The following is a 15,560-nucleotide window of genomic DNA, read 5'->3' on the forward strand; positions in this document are numbered from 1 at the left end:
TCTGAGAATCAGAGAGAGTCTGAGAGAAGGAGAGTCTGAAAGAGTTTGAGAGTCTCAGAAAGTATAGTGTATGAGTGAGAGAAATAGAGTCCGAGAAAGAGTCTGAGAGAGAAAAAGTCAGAGAGTCTAAGAGAATCAGGGAGAGAGTTTGTGAAAGTCAGAGAGGGAGAGTTTGGGAGTGAGAGTCTGAGACAAAGTCTGAGAGAAAGAGAATCTGAGAGGGGGAGAGTCTTAAGAGATAGAGTGTGTGTCAGAAAGTCTGAGAGGGAGAGTCTGTGGGAAAGAATTTGAGAGTCTGAGAAAGTCTGAGAGGAAAAATCTAAGAGAGTCTGAGAGAGAGAGTCTGAGAGAATCAGAGAAAGAGAGTCAGAGGGAGAGTTTGAGACAGGCTGAGAGAAAGTCTGAGAGAATCAGAGAGTGAGAAAGTCTGAGAGAGGAAGAGTCAGAAAGAGAAAGAGAGAGTCTCAAAGTCTGAGAGAATCTGAGAAAGTCTGAGTCAAAGAGAAAAAGAGAGAGTTTGAGGAAGTCTGAGAGACAGAGAGAAAAAAGAGAGTCTAAGAGAAATAGGGAGAGAGAGAGTTTGAGAAAGTCTGAGAGAGGGAAAGAGAGAGAAAAAGTGAGAGCATGGGAGACTCAGGTAGTCAGAGATGGAGAGTCTGGGGAAGTCTGAGAGAGTCTAAGAATCAGAGAGAGGGAGTGAGAGAGTTTTTGAGAAAGTCTGAGAGGGAGAGTCTGAGGAAGTCTGAAAGAGAGAGAAGAAACAGACAAGAGAACTGCAGTGGGACAGACACTCAGGCCGGGAGACTGGCAGGAAAGTTCCCTTCCCCTCCTGACTGCCCGTCCTTATCTGCTGCTCCAGGCGGTGGGAGCCTGGCAGCGGGCCGCAGGGCAGGGAGAGAGTAACTTACGGCTTCTTGGCCAGAAGAACCAGCACCTCCTCCAGTGGGCACTAGCTGCCTCCCATGTTCTGTTCTAGTATTTTCTATCTTACTTTCTCTCTTGGTCTTAACTCAGTCCCCTTGTCCCTCCCCTACACCAGAGAGTGGCTATTATCCACATTTTTTTTTTCTAACGAGGAAATCAAATTGGAGCTGAAATCTGTTGTCACTATCACTGTGAGGGGAAGACGATCTGCTTATCCAGTGGTGGTGACTGAGACTCTAGAGTAGCCCTACATCCCTTCTGCCTAGAAAATTCAGAACTTCCACTACTGAGAAGGAAGAAAAAGAAAGAGGAAGCCAGTGGAGTGGAAGGGGCAGGGCAGAATAAAAGGTTTAATGAGAGGGGTTAGTGTGTGTAAATTACCTAGCACACAGTTGGTGCTTAATTAGTGCCCCCGCCCTTTTCTGTTGGAGAGCGCTGAGAGCAGGAAGGAACAGAAGAGGCAGCAGAGAGGAAGGGAAAGGGAGAAGGAGATTGGAGGGGTGGGTGTGCTTATTTAGAACCCAGCACATAGTCGGTGCTCAATAAATGTCCTTTCCAGTCTTCCAGAGAGAGGGGCAAGTCAGAAAGAAAGTGAAGAAACCACCATAGAGGAAAAGCAGCCTAAGGAGAGAGTCAATGATGCAAATTGCTGGGCATACAGTAGGTGTTCATTAAGTGTTCTTTTCCTAGGAGAAAGAAGAAAGACAGGAGGGGAAGCTCCAGCAGAGAGAATGAGTAGGAGAAGCTGTGAGGGAAGGGACTGGACACACAATAGGTGCTTAATACATACCCATAACCCTCCATGGTAGTGAGCACAGAAGAAGCAGCCAGGAGGAGTGAAGAAAGCAGAGAGGAAGAGAGAAGGAAGAACAGAGCTTGTGAGGCAGTGACAGGGTATATGAAGGAGCAGCACACAGTAGGCACTTAATGCATGCCCATTTCCTCTCCCAGGAGAGAGCAGACAGGGCGGAGAAGAGTGGAAAAGCTGGAGGAGAGAAGGGGCCCAGGAGAAGAAATGAGAAGAGAGTGTGTATAGGTTAGGCTGTGGGCACCCAGGAAGCACTCAATAAATGCACACTGATTTCCTAAGGGGGTGGGGAGAGCAAAAGGGAAAGGAAGGTGCAGGCACAGGCAAGAAAGGAAAGTTGGCTAAGGAGGCTGATTGCATAGGAACCAGTAAAGCCGGCAGACCAGAAGTTGGAGGTAACCTCAAGAACTGGCAAAGGAGAGGACGCACACAGAGGAGGCAGTACTGGCAAATCATGGGGCACACAGGAGGTGCTCAGTAAATGCTTGTTGTCTTCCCCAAGAGAGGGCCTAGAGAACGCAGGGAAGGGAGAAGCTGGCAGAGGGAGAGGGACAGGGAGATAAAGGCAAGAGGAGATGAGATGAGACATTAATTGCCTGATATACAGTAGGTGGCCCATCGTTGCTTGTTCTCTTCCCCCAGAAAGCAGATGGGGCAGAAATGAAGAAACAGGGAGAATTGAGGGGGGAGGGGGCATAAGGAGATTGTCTGGCATACGATAGGTGCTCAATAAATGCCAATTTCCTTCCCTGGCAAAGAGCAGAAAGCAGTAGAGGGTAGCAGAGACCACAGGTCAGTGAAATGGGAGGTTGAGAGGAGAGTAGAGAAGGCACAGGCAATTGGTTGTCATACCACAGGTGCTCAGTAAATGTCTGTTCTTTGCCTTGGAAGAAAGCAGAGAGCCCAGAAAGACGAGGGGACAGAGGAGAGAAGAGGAAGGAAAAAGGTATGAGGAAGGCAGAAAAGATGTATAAACTACCCAGCACACAGTAGGTGCTCAATAGGTGTTCATTCCCTCCCTGCCCCCCCCCACCCTGGAGGGAGCAGAAAGTCAGAAAGGAGAGGAAATCAGGAGAGAGAGAAGAAAGGAATTGAGGGAGAAAAAAGTGTGGAAGGAGAGGAGACAGTGTAAATTTCCGAGCACACAGTAGGTGCTGCACCAGTGTGCATTCTCTTCCCAGGAGACCAGGCAGATCAGGAAGAAGTGCAGGGCATCTGGGTGGAAGGGACAGGAGAGCAAAAAGAGTAGAAGGTGCAGAGGCCGTGCAGAAATTGCCTGGTAAACATTAGGAACTTTAAAAATGCCCCTTTCCTCCAAGAATGGGAGCCAGAAGCTTAGGAAGAACAGCAGAGGGCAGAGAGGAGGCAGGGAGGCATTTCAGGTGCATACAGCAGGTGCTGCATAAATGCTTGTCTCCTTCCCTGGCAAAGCAGAAAGCAGGCTGGGAGCTCAGGAGGAGGATGAGGGAGAAGGGGGAGTCTGAGGGTAGAGGCCAAAGGCAGGCCTCCTGGTGGCTTTCCCTCCCCTGGGGCCCAGCCCACCCTCCAGCTGCCCGACTGGGACAAGGGCGCATTGTCCCTAGCCTGGCTCGGCCTGGGGACAGGGAAGGGGCTGCTGTGTCTGGGGGATGGGGCGCTGCCTGGTCTCTGAGTCACTCTGGGTCTCTGCATCTCCCCATCTCACTGTGTGCGTCTCTCTGCATCTCTGTGTCCTGCCATCCCACTGTCCCACTGTCTCCCCTCTCTAAGTCCGTGGCCCCCTATTTTGGTCTCTGTTTCACCGTTTCTGGGTCCCCCCTGCCCATCTGTCTTTCTGTCTCTCCCCAGTTGCTCAGTCTGTCGTTCAGGCTCTGTTTTTGGGAGGGAGGAGCAGGCTGGACCCAGGGGGGTCAGAGGCGAGGAGTGAGCAAGGAAAGGAGGAGACAGGGGAGCGAGAGAGTGAGGACAGAACCGCTTTATTGAGCAGATACCGCAGCAGAGGGTCTGGTGGCCTCCCTCAGGAGCTTGGGGGCAGGGGTGGGGGGTTGCCAGGGGCAACAACAGGGACTCGAGACAGAGGGACTGAGAGACACAGAAAGAGAAAGGGAGAGAAACTGAGGCTAGGAGAAGCAGGGGGAGGGATGGAGAGATGGGAGGAGGGAGAGATGTGGGTGGGAGGAAGAGTCAGAGATGGAGAGAGAGAGAGAGAGAGAGGAGGGGAGACAAAAGGAGACAAAGGAAGACCAGGGAGCAGGAGAGACGAGGGAGGGCAGGCGGAGATCTAGAAACGGGAGAGGAGGGAGGAGAGCGACAAGGACAGAAATGGGAAGAAACAGGACAGATGGAGAGAGACAAAGGGGAGGAGGGGATGAAGCAAAAGAGACGGACAGACGGAGATGCGGAGAGAAGGGGGCAGGCAAGAGACAGGGACAGAGAGAGAGAAAGAGGGAGAGAGAGAGAGAGAGAGGGCCCAGCTGCTGGGTGGACAGCGGAGAAGTCGAGGAAGGAGCGCGGTCCCTCTCACCTGACATCGGCGGCGGCCGCCCCCCAGGCCCAACTGGGCAATTTAAGGGGCACCCTGGGGGCGGGACCACCTTCCCTCACTGCCTTATCTGGTCAGCCCTGGGCTCCGAGAGCTAAATCGGGCCTCAGCTGTCAGCACCCGGGTGCGAGGGACAGCTGTCACCCCACCCTGCACCTGCCACCTGCCACATGACTGTGGCCGCCCCAGTGGGGAGCCCGGCCCGCCCCAGTGGGGAGCCCGGCGCCTGGGGCTGGCAAGGGGGCAGGGGGCGCTCTGCACGGTGAGGGGCCAACGGTAAGCGCTCCCTCAGCCCGCAGGCCCCGCGGCCTTGGAGAGCAGGAGGGGTTAGTGCCCCAGGGGGGCTGAGAGCAGCAGGGGAGGGAGGGACCGACCCCCGCTGCCCCCAGGTCCCACCCTGCGCTGCGGCTACTTGCTCGGACCATATTAGGCCACAGCTGAGAAGGCACCTGGGGAGGTCACTCAGGCCCAAGAACAGAAACACTCAGGGAGTCCCGCCAGGCTGTCTGGGACCGCAGGGGACTGGCGACAGGCACGGAGGGCAGGAGGGGGCCCCAGAGGACTCAGGGAGACAGAAGCTGAGAAAGACACGGAAACATCCAAAAAGGGAGACAAAGAGAGGGACACAAAGCAAGGGACGGAGGAGTCAGAGACCCAGGTGTGGGAGAGGGAGCAAGCTGGAGAGGCATAGAGGGGGCAGGCCGGGTGTGGGGACCGTCCCCAAAGTTGGGGTGCCCCGGGACCCCAGCAGTTTCTAACGTGCTGTTTGACTTTTTACAAGTTGCCCTTTGACCTCCAGAAGTCTTGGGAACCCGAACCTGCCAAGCCCCAGTCCCAGCAGCACTTGCGGGCCTGACAAGCCTCCAGCTGTGCCTGCACCCCATCTTCTGAGGGCCCTACCTGCCTCTCCCTGCCCGTGCCCTCCCTGTCTCTGGGTCCCCCATTTCTGCCCATTCCTAAAAGGGGACCCTGCTTTTGCCCAAGCCCCACTCTACCTGATTCCCTCCCTGGGCTCACACACACTCATGCCTCCTGGAACAGGCCAGAGACCCCCAAAGCCATCTCCAGAGCCCCTGACCCGGCTTCCCCTCCCCACCACCATTTGTCACATCCCTTACATCCCACTGTGCGGCATGTCCACCAATCCCCAAACCACTCTTCATCTGTTGGGGGTGGCCGCATTGTCCCAGGGTCCTAGGGCCAGATGCCTGGGTGCCTTCTTCATTCCTTCTCACGTTTGTCCCCAGAGCTGAGCTGCAGGACTATGTCCCTCCTCTCCCTCCCCAGGGTCCCGGCTCAGGCCTCTATCTTCTCCCCTCTGGATCCTCAGCCTCCTTCCAGGCCTCCCAGGCTGTCCCCACCACCCGCCCCACGAGGGCACTTTTGGAGCCCAGGACTGACCTGCTGCGCCCCTCGCGGCCCCCACCTGCTGTCCTGGACAAGGTCCAGCTCTCAGCGTCCCTGTGGAGGCCCTGTGGCCTGGGCCTGGTGGGGACCCACTCTCATCCGTCAGTCCCTGGTCGGTGACAAGTAGCGACGGCTCCCCATGTATTGCGGGGCTCCTGCAGAGTTGTCCCCCAGTCTGAAACAGAGCCCCCTTCCTCCCACTGGCCCTTTGCAGAGGGCCAGGTCCTCCCCCCAGGTCCCCTCAACTTCCTCTGGCCCCCTGGGGGTCCCTCTTAAAGCCTCCCACCCTGAACTAGGACTGGGGAGGGGGCTCCTGTCCCCTCGTGTCTGCCTCCCAGCCTGAGAGTGAGCTCCTGGCTTCATCAGCGGAGGTGCCCCCCGAGGGACTGGGAGTGGGGGTTGGGGGGTGGGGGAGGAGTGTCAGTGCCAACAGGACAGGGAAGCTACAGCAAGGGGCCCCAGCCCCTGGGGAAGGACACGGAACAGGAGGGGTCCTGCTCCAGTGAGAATGTGGAAAGAAGACACCTGGTGGGAGCCTGTACTCCTCTTGCTCAAATCTCTGAGGGCCCCCATTGTCCCCCTTTGTCACCTCAAGCCCCCCCCCAGCCTGGCTCCGGCCACACCAGCCTTCCCAGGGCCTTTGCGCTGGCTGCTCCCTCAGCCCCGAACGCCTTTCCTCTGCACCCCCCACAGCTCCCTCCTTCCCCTTCTTCCAGTTGGGCTCCAAGGACTCCGCTACCCTAAATGAATCCCCCCATGCTGTAGCGGCTCCTAAGGCTGTTTCTTCTCTCACACTTGCGGAGGCCGGAAGTCTAATGTGCCTCACTGGGCTGGAGTCAGGGTGTGGGCAGGGCTGGTTCCTCCTGGGGCCCCGGCCCCGGTCTGGGCTGCCTCCACTTCCCCGCTCTGGCCCCTTCTCATCTCCAAAGCTGTCCACCACGTAGCATCTCTGACCCGCTTCCTTCGCCAGGTCTCTTTTGGCCTCGCCTCTCCTGCTTCCTCTGCCGTCAGGGCTGCAGGCCCGCCCGGATAACGCGGGGTCGTTTTCCTGTCTTACGGTCAGTGGGTTAGCAACCTTTGTTCCCCTCTGCCGGTAGCCGAACACGGGGACAGCGGTGTGGCCCCCTCTTGGAGCCACTGATGGAGAAGAACTGAGACTCCAGGAAGAAACTTGCTTCTCCTCAGCACTTAGCCCACTGAACACTCTAGATTGTGCCTATCGGCTCCTGGTCTCTCCCCCCGCCCACAAGAGCAGGGATTTGTGCTGTTTCCGGCCCAGAAAGGTGGGTGACTCACCCAAGCTGGTGAAGCGGGAAGGTGGGGGAGCATTTGGGCTCCCGGGCTCCCCACAATGCCCGCCTGGCTACCAGCCTCTCTGCTCCGCGGGAGCCCTGGAGGGAAAGGGTCCCCCCAGGCAGATGCAGGCCAGGCTGGGAGCAAACGAGCAGATTTATTGAGGCAGCGGCGGCGTCGAGCAGAGGTATGGGAAAGGGGTTGGGGCCTCCACGGGGTCCAGGAGGAGCGGGGCCTAGTCCTTCCCTGGCACTCAGGGGCCAGCCGTGGACGCCCAGGGACCGCCCGGGCGGCCTGGTTCCCTCCTCTGCGGGGTCAGTCTGTCTGCAGCCAGCAGCCCTTTTCCTCCACCTCCTTGGTCACCACCAGCAGCACCTCGCATAGGCCCTGAGCCAGCGCGGCCGCCAGGAAGGCCCTGGGCAGAGAAATGAGGAGACTAAGGCCCGGGAGCCTGGGTGTTGCCTCCAGGGGAGGGGGGGTCCCTAGCGCCCTGCCCCAGCCCCAGAGTCACCTTGCCCTCACCTGACACCGTCCTCGTCCCCCAGGACCTCGGGCGCCCGCAGCTTGGAGTCCAGGTTGTAGTAGACGCCGTCCACCTGGCGAAGGGCCACCCAGTGCCGCCGGCGCAGGGGCAGGGACAGCAGCCCCAGAGACATGGGTGATGGCAGGTTCAGGATTAGTCCCAGCACCTGGGGCAGGGCCAGCTGGGACAGGGGCCTGTGTGGGAGGAGTGCAGACCCTGCCGTCAGGGTCCTGGGCTCACTGGCTGGCCCAAGGGTACTGAGCTTGTGGGACCCCGGCTGGTGAGGCAGCAGTGGCCCTCCGAGCCTGCCCAAGGACACTCCTCCCTCAGCGCGACCTTTGTCTCTTTCCACTCACCCGATCACGCGTGCACCCAAACCTCCCAGCCATCTAGTGACCACCCCTGACCAACTACCCATCTGTCATCCACCCAAACATCATCCACCTACTGATGCAGCTGACCAACCAGCCAGCCACCAACTCAGCAACTTACCCACCATCCTCCAGTCCTCAACCACTCGACCAATCCATCCATCTGTCTGTCCAACCATCTAACTACCCAACCACCTGTTCACTGTCCACTGTCTACCCAATTACCTGTTCACTGTCTACCAATCATCCATCCTTTATTCATTCACCCAACCACTCACCCATCCCGTCAGCCAACCACCTCCTACTCAACACATCCAACTACCAATTTACCGTCCATTTCATCACCAGATGACCATCTGTCTCTCCGTCATCCACCCCTCGGCCCATCCTGTTGTCCATCCAGTCACCCACTCATCTTTCCACCATCTCCCAACCCATCATCAGTCTACCATCCACCCATCATTCAGCCATGCCTACCATCCACCCATCTACCCTTTCTTTCTCGCCTCCTGTCCACCCATCCCTCTCCTGCTTTGTCCCACATGGGTGCTGTCACGCTGTATCCACTGTCCCAGGCTTAGCACACATGACATGGTGCTTGGGGTCCCACCTCCTTCTGTCCCACCACACGGTGGCCAGGCCCAGCCCTTGCAGGGCGGCCATGATCACGTTGACGTCATAGTTGCCAGTGCCCAGGAGGCTGCGATGGGGATTCAGCCGGGAGTCTGGAGCCAACCTGGTTGGGGGATAGTCAGAGCTTGAGTTGGGGGCCCCTGAAAAGGTTGCACCCTCCCCACAGAGCAGGAGAGGCCCAGTCCTTGAATCACCCAGCCTTTGGACTCTTTCCTTTGTTCAGCCCAATGGCTTATCCGCCCCAAGCCTGAATCCTTCTGTCCCCACCTCTCTCTGCTCTGTCCTGGAGCCAAATTTCCCAGCTCAGGCCTTGTCCTCCCACCACCTGGGACCCTCATGTGGCCTCCATTCTCCAATCTCAGGGGCTCTTTCCACACCTGACACTGACCCTGCATTTCCCCTGCTCCCAGCCTTCCCTGGTTCCCTGTCACCCCAGGATAAAGTCTCAGCCCCTCAGCTGGCCTCCTAGCCTCAGTTCCACCCCAGCCACCTGTCCTGTGCTCCTGCCTCCCAGCCTCTCTCCTGCAGCTATCCCCCAGCTCCGGGGGCCCACCCTGCCACCACTTGTCTCTGGATCCTGCCTTCTCCAAACAGTGGCACCTTTGTTCTTTCTCTGGGCCCTTGGTGGGCAGGGGAGGGGAAGGGGTTGGAGAGGAAAAGTCTGTGTATTATTTTCCTGTGTATCTGTCTGCCTGGCCTCCTTCAGGGGAGGGCTCCTACTGGACTCATCTCTGGGTCTCCAGCATAGCCTCGGTGTAAAAGAGTTGATGGACCGCTGCTGTGAATGCCAGAGGAGATGAATAAATTCTGTAATAATCGGTCTGAGGGGCTGGGACTCTGCTTGAGGATGCCAGGGGTCATCAGGAGAGGGCTGTAAGCAAGAGTGGGGAAGACACGGTCATCTCTGGGTGTAGCATCATGTGGATGGTTACTGACAGGAGGAAGGATCCCGGAGATGACGGGCTTGGGCTAGGGCCGGGGCTGTGGGGCCAGAGAGGAGGAGACAAGGGAGAGCAGGAATAAAGAAGTGATGTTTGAAATCTTGCACAGCGAGGAGTGACATTCCAGGCTGCTGAGAGAAGGAAGCTGTTCCAGACAGGAAGAACAGCTCATGCAAAGGCCCGGAAGCATCACAGCAGGGCTCACTCGGGGACTGGGGCGAACTGTGGTTTGGGGGTGCAGTGAGACATGATGCTGAAGAGGAAGACGGGGACCAGAGCATGCAGGGCCTTGGATTTAGGACCTGGGGCCTCTCCCAGGGCTGCTGGGGAGCCACGGGAGGCCTGTGAGCAGTGGAGGGCAGGCTCAGCGCTGGGGCTGTGCAGAGCGTGGACTGGTGGAGAAAACCGAGAAGCTGAGAGGCTGGAGGGGATGTGGGGATGAGGGTCCAGATAAGGGAAGATGAGGCCTGAGTTGGGGCTGGGGTTGTGGCAAAGGGCAGGTGTGAGAGGCCGCATCTCCATCTCTCGGTCCCAGGGTTCCCCAGGCAGGTGATGAGGCAGCTCTGTCGCTGCCTCGCTGAGACCCAGTTGGTGGTTCTGCCCACGAGCCCCGCTTCTCTTGGGTGACGGTCACCTCTTGCAGATCTCATCGGCAGCCTCCTGGCTAAAGAGCTGCTGCTGCAGGACGTTGTTGAGGGCGTGGACGGCACACAGCTCCAGGCGTTGCCGTTCGTGATAAACAGAAGGCGCGTCCGGCCGTGCTCCTGGGGCCTGGGACATGCCGTCCTCGGCTCCTGCTTGGGGGCGACGGAAGAAGGTACTCGGCTTGGGATCTGGAAGCCCAACCTGCCAGCAGGCCCTGGGGGCACTGCCATTGAGGTGGGGGCTTAGGGCAGCCTGAGGGGACACTGGGTCACTGAGCCTGCTCCCCAGGCGCTCTCCTGGCAGTGGGGTACCTCCATCCCCTACTGCTAGTGAAAAGGCTCTCCTCACCTAGCAACAGAGAACCCCCCCCAATCCCTAAGTGAAAGGGTCCCTATGGTGGTCACCTAGCAACGCCCCCTCCCCTGTCTCTAGGTAACAGGCTCCCTCTCTGGTTACCTAGCAACAGAGGACCCTCTCCCCAACTAGGTAACAAGCCTCTCTGGTTACTTAGCAATAGAGAAATCCTCCTCCCCTGTTTCTAGGTAACGGGGTCTCCTCTGGTCGCCTAGCAACAGAAGACTCCCCTCCCCTATCACAAACAACAGGGTTCTCAGCTCCTGTAACTCAGCAACAGGGCCTCCTCCCCGGACACCAAGGAACAGAGCCCTTTCTCTGACCCGTACCCCAACCGCGGCGCTCCCCCGTTGCCTGGCAACGCCCCTCACCCCGCCTGCCTCTCTGCTCCCCGAGACCAGGGGCTCCCGCATCCCCCTGGGCGGCGGCTGTGGGTTCCGAGTGCGGAGCGGGCAGCACGGCGCTGACTGGCCAAGCCGGAAGCACACAGCTCCCGGCGGCCCCCGCGTGCCGGACTACGTCTTCCGGCAGCCCCCGCGAGGGCCCGCTGCTCCGTACGGAACTTCCGGGCGGCTTGGCTCGGAAGTCCACTGTCGCCCCGAGAACTCGGAACTACAGTTCCGCCGCTGCGGTGAATCCCGGAAATATGCCCTATGGCGGCCCTCCCCCACGGCCCCTCTCCGCCTTCGCGCGCGGCCACGCCCCCTGGTGCTCAGAGGATTCTGGGAAATGTAGTGGGTAGGCTCTCGCGATAACTTCCGGGAGCGTTGCTCCCTCGTGTGCTGTGCTCTTCCTCTGCGGTGGCACCAAGCCGGGTGTGAAGTCGCAGCGTGACGTCACAGAAGGGAAGCAAGGGACGAGAGACACCAGACCATGCAGGGAGAAGAGCCTCCAATATTTACTGAGACAGCAGGGAGGTCGGGGGTAACCGAGGCCAGGGCGGTGGTGGGGGGACGTAAATGAGACGAAGGTGTCCGCTAGGGAAGGAGGCGGCTTCTCAGCAGAGATGGATCCCCGGCCTGGAGGGGAGCTGGCAGCAGCCTGCGGGGGAGATATAGGGAGTGAAACTCTGGGTCCGAGAGATGAGAGACAGACGCCTGATGGGAGGGACAGACCACGGTGGGGGTAGAGGAAGACAGAGAAGGACTGAGACCCAGAGGGGGACCGAGACACAGTGAGAGAGGTTATAGGCTCCCAGCGAGAGGAGAATACAGAAACTCAGGGAAAGGAGCCTTGGACAGAGATCTATCAAGATTCAGAAACGTGGAGTAGAAGGTGAAGGAGACACAGAAATAAAGATCAGTCAACTGAGACAGAAACAGAACTGCAGAGCCAGACAGAGCCCGAGACCCAAGCTCCGCAGAGCATGGGGCCCAGGGCTTGGGGAGAGGGGCCGCACCCAGGAGGCTGCGCCAGAAGGTGGTAACAGTGGCAGAGCCCGTGACAGCGCCGGGCTCAGCAGGATTCTCTCTGTGGGTGTGCACAGCAAACCTTCGCCCCGTGGGGCCTGGGGGTCCACTCAGCTCCACGTCCACCACGTGCATGTCTGTGAGGCTGGGGCAAGCAGGGTGGTCAGTCTGGCTGGCCCGGCCCCAGCACCAACCCCCACAAGCGTTCGCTCACCTGAGATCTGCCACAAGCACCCCAACCACGCCGTCAAAGCCCAGGCTGGGGGCAGCCAGTGCGGCAGCCGCCATGGTGTTGGAGTTGCGGGGGGCAAAGGGGCAGAGTCCACGGATGGGGCCTTCATAGAGCACAGTGCGACGCCCAGTGCTGGGTACTGCAGCCAGCGGTCCCTCTAGCCGGAAGCCATCGGGGTGCGTGGCCATGGTGACGCGGAGACTCTGGAAGTGACAGCCAGGGTGACAGGACCGGGGGTCTCTGTAGGCCGGCTCTGGTTCGACTGGGAGCCCAGCGGGCCCTCACCTGGAGGCCCCCAGCTGCGTCCAATCTGGTGATGTCCTCGGTGCCCCACAGGGCCCCCCGGGCCACAAACACAGCGTGGTTCCAGCGGTGCGAGGCCTCCAGGAGCTCCTGCTCTGTGGCCTGGTCAGCCAGGGCTGAGGGGGATCCCACCTGGGGTGGATGAAGGTGGGGAGGGTCTGAGGTCAGGGGACGGACCCCACTGTAGGGTGGGGTGGAGCTGAGGCAGGCTGGGCAGGGCTCACCAGGAGATTGGCACAGCGCAGGATTTGTGCTCCAGATTCCCGAATTATTTTTGGATGGGCCACTTCCACCACAAGGTCAGGGTGCCTGGGAGAGGGGAGAGATGGGGGAGGGCCTCGGAGAGGTATTGGACTTCCCCTCCTCCGATTCCCTCAGAGTCTCTAGAGGCCTGTCACTCTTCACCCTGGCCTAAGAGGGGAAGCAGGATGGCTTGTCCTGTTTCACATTTGGCCCAGAGAGGGTAAGAGACTTGCCAGAGGCCACAGCGCCTAAGGGAGGTCGGAACAGGAGCTTCAGGGAGTCTTTCTTTCATGGTGAGATCACTGACCTCTCCCCAAGAGCAGCGAGGTTCTGGAGCTGCAGGGAAGGGGGCACACTCCCTGCCATTCGCCCTGGGTCACGATTCCAGACAAAAACAAGTTCTAGGCCCAGTTCTGGTCCCTGAGTCAGCAGGTGAGAAACAAGGGACTGTCCTGGGGAGAGGGAGGTTCAGTGAGAGAGGGACAGGGACCCAGAGGGAGGGGGACAGGGACCACAGGGAGGGGGAAAGACCTAGAGGGAGGAGGTTAGGGACCAGAGGGAGGGGGACAGAGACCCAGAGGGAGGGGACAGGCACCCAGGAGGAGGGTGGCAGGGACCCAGAGGGAGGGGGCGATGGTGGGAAGTGGATGGTGCTCAGGCAGACACAGAAGCAGAGCCAGGTGCAGATGAAGACATACATGAAGGTGTGTTTGTGGAGGGCAAAGGGCTTTGGGGGGTTCAGGACGGGGCCTGCAGAAGAGGCCCCAGAGGGTCAGTGACTCACCAAGGCGGCCGTAGCCCACCACTCCTACCCTCCTCGGGACCCGGTCGAGAGCCATGCCCTTGAATCTGGTGGTCTGTGTGAGGCCTGAGCTTGGTCAGCGGCTCGCTGCCCCCTCCCCTCGAGGACTGGGCAGTGGCTGATCTTTGGACATTTGACCCTTGATCCTCTCCAGAACCTTCCCCCTTCCCCACAGTGGCCCAGTGGAGAGGGTGTAGGTTTGCTGGGGTTGGGGGTTGGGGGTGAGGATCCTGGGGCAGTGGAGACAACGACTTGGGGTTCCAGGACCCCACGTGGCCCCCACTATACCCAGCCTCTTCCTTCTCTGTTTTCTACCCTCCTCCCTTCCTGCTGATGTGGAAAATTTCCTCTGCAGTCCCCAGCCCCCCTTTCTGGCCAGCCAAGTTGTCATGGAAACTGCATCCTGCTTGGGGTGGGGGTAGAGAGGGATGGGAGCCAGGGAGAAGGGAGGATGTTGGGGACTCTGGGCTCCCAGTCTGTCCCTTGCTCCGGAGTTTCTGGTCCCCGCCCTCGGGCCTGTAACCCACCCCCCAACCCCATGTCTCGGCACCCGTGTTTCTTATCAACATTCCTCCTCCATCTTTTCCTTCTTTGGCTCTGTCCCCGACTCTCTCCCTCCATCCTGTCGCTGTCTCCCGGCCTCTCCCTGGACCTCCAGCCCTCCAACCCCGCCCTGCCTTCTCTGGGCTGGCTGCCATTCTGTCCCCAGCTGGGCCAGGCCTGCATCTCCTCCCCACCCCAAGTTCCCAGGGAGGCCTGGCCTGGTGGTGCCCCATCTCCTGCAGGCAGCAGGAGCTGGAGTCTGGCTCCCTGCAGCCCTGCAGCCCCGCCCCCAGCCCGGCTCCAACCTGGTCTCCTTAGTTCACCTTGACTTCTCACCTTTCATCCACTCCTCTCCCAGCCACAACACCGCCAGGCCCCCCAATACCACGTTCTTGCTCCCACCCGCGCCCCATCCCCCACCTCCCATTGTCCACGGAGAAGTCCGCGAGGCCTGCGGAGGCCCTGAGGTCCCCCAAAATGAGGCCTAGCCAAGGCGCCCTGCAGGTGCCTGGCCTCGGAGATGGCGGAGGCTGCAACCTGCAACGGCAGTGCGGCTCCCTGCCCCCAGCCACCACCTGGTACCCGCTGCAGTATTGCCATGGCAACCAGGATCGCACTGAAAGAGGACGGGAGAGAAAGAGAGCATGAAAGGGAGTGACAGGGCGCTGGGCTCCAAGAGTCGACAGGCAGGAGCAGAGACCCCAGACGGCCATCACAGAGGTGGGCGCTGTCCGGCCCCTAAGGGAAGAAGGTGCTTTAGTAGGAGTCCCAGGTCGGGGAGACAGGAGATGTGGGCGCACGCAGCCACCAAAGGGGGCACATAGCACACAGGACCCGGGCCTGCCAAGTGTGGGAGCCCAGCTGGGCCGAGAGGAAGAAGAGGGTCCAGCCTTGTGTGTCCATGGGCCACGTCTGCCCCAAGTGGACCCTCTGCGGGCCTCGGTGCAATGAGACGGCAGCCCTGGCGGGGTTGCCTGGCCGACCCCTGGGGTTCGCTCCCACCCGCTGACTCCTGTTCCCTCCCAGGGCGGTGTGTGAGACCCTGAGCTCCTGAGTTACTGCATGGCCCCCTCCAGCTCCCGTCCCCGCATGGCTCTGTGTAAGCCAGAAGGCAGAGCAGCTCCCTGGGCCCGGCCTGCCTTCCCCCTTTCGGCCTCTCTGGCTCCCGGCAGTGGCTTGGGGGTTTGCAGAGGGGATGGACACGTCTGCTTTGGCTCTGTTCTGAGTTGAACTGTTTCCCCTAAAAAGATATGCTGAAGTCCTGACATCCAGGACCCGTGAATGTGACCTAATATGGAAACAGGGTCTTTGCAGATGATGGAATTAAGATGAGGCCCTGCTGGCGTAGGGTGGGCCCTAATTCCGTATGCCCCGTGTCCTTATAAAAAAGAGGAAATTTGGACAGAGAGATGGAGCGTGGGTGGAAGGAAAAGGATGGGGAGACTGGACGGTAGCTGAGCAGGAGGAGGCAGGGAAGGATCTTCCCCACAGGCTCCAGAGGGAGCAGGGCCCTGCCTGCACCTTGATTCTAGGAGTTGCCCAGCCCCAGCCTGTGGACCACCCTACCCGCGCCCCCCCACCCTGGCCCCCGCATGAGTGAGGGTGGGG

At 59.6% G+C, this 15,560-nt stretch overlaps 2 protein-coding genes across 7 annotated transcripts; both read right to left on the minus strand.

Annotated features, from left to right (window-relative positions):
* Positions 1–7,091: 7,091 nt before the first annotated feature.
* Positions 7,092–11,005, minus strand: JOSD2 (Josephin domain containing 2). 5 transcript variants are annotated; one of them, XM_032839132.1, is made up of 5 exons: positions 10,792–11,005; positions 10,056–10,215; positions 8,458–8,583; positions 7,476–7,670; positions 7,092–7,368 (listed from the first exon to the last, which is right to left on the minus strand). In XM_032839132.1, exons 2-5 carry the CDS (start codon positions 10,199–10,201, stop codon positions 7,269–7,271), a joined length of 567 nt encoding a protein of 188 aa, XP_032695023.1. In that variant the 5' UTR covers positions 10,202–10,215; positions 10,792–11,005; the 3' UTR covers positions 7,092–7,268. The 5 variants fall into 5 exon arrangements, with proteins under 5 accessions (XP_032695023.1, XP_032695022.1, XP_032695019.1 ...); XM_032839131.1 differs by having other exon boundaries at positions 10,056–10,218; positions 10,750–11,005; XM_032839128.1 differs by having other exon boundaries at positions 10,056–10,218; positions 10,792–10,900.
* A 282-nt stretch (positions 11,006–11,287) lies between these two features.
* On the minus strand, positions 11,288–13,543 carry ASPDH (aspartate dehydrogenase domain containing). Of its 2 annotated transcripts, XM_032839126.1 has the most exons (7): positions 13,392–13,537; positions 12,915–13,059; positions 12,589–12,673; positions 12,347–12,496; positions 12,044–12,264; positions 11,820–11,974; positions 11,288–11,461 (listed from the first exon to the last, which is right to left on the minus strand). In XM_032839126.1, the coding sequence occupies exons 1-7, from the start codon at positions 13,444–13,446 to the stop codon at positions 11,418–11,420; spliced, it is 855 nt and encodes a 284-aa protein (XP_032695017.1). In that variant the 5' UTR covers positions 13,447–13,537; the 3' UTR covers positions 11,288–11,417. The 2 variants fall into 2 exon arrangements, with proteins under 2 accessions (XP_032695017.1, XP_032695018.1); XM_032839127.1 differs by lacking the exon at positions 11,820–11,974 and having other exon boundaries at positions 13,392–13,543.
* Between the last annotated feature and the right edge of the window lie 2,017 nt (positions 13,544–15,560).

The sequence above is a fragment of the Lontra canadensis genome, unplaced genomic scaffold (genome assembly GCF_010015895.1).
Source record: "Lontra canadensis isolate GAN:19392208 unplaced genomic scaffold, GSC_riverotter_1.0 scaffold107, whole genome shotgun sequence".
NCBI classification, from domain to species: Eukaryota; Metazoa; Chordata; class Mammalia; order Carnivora; family Mustelidae; genus Lontra; species Lontra canadensis.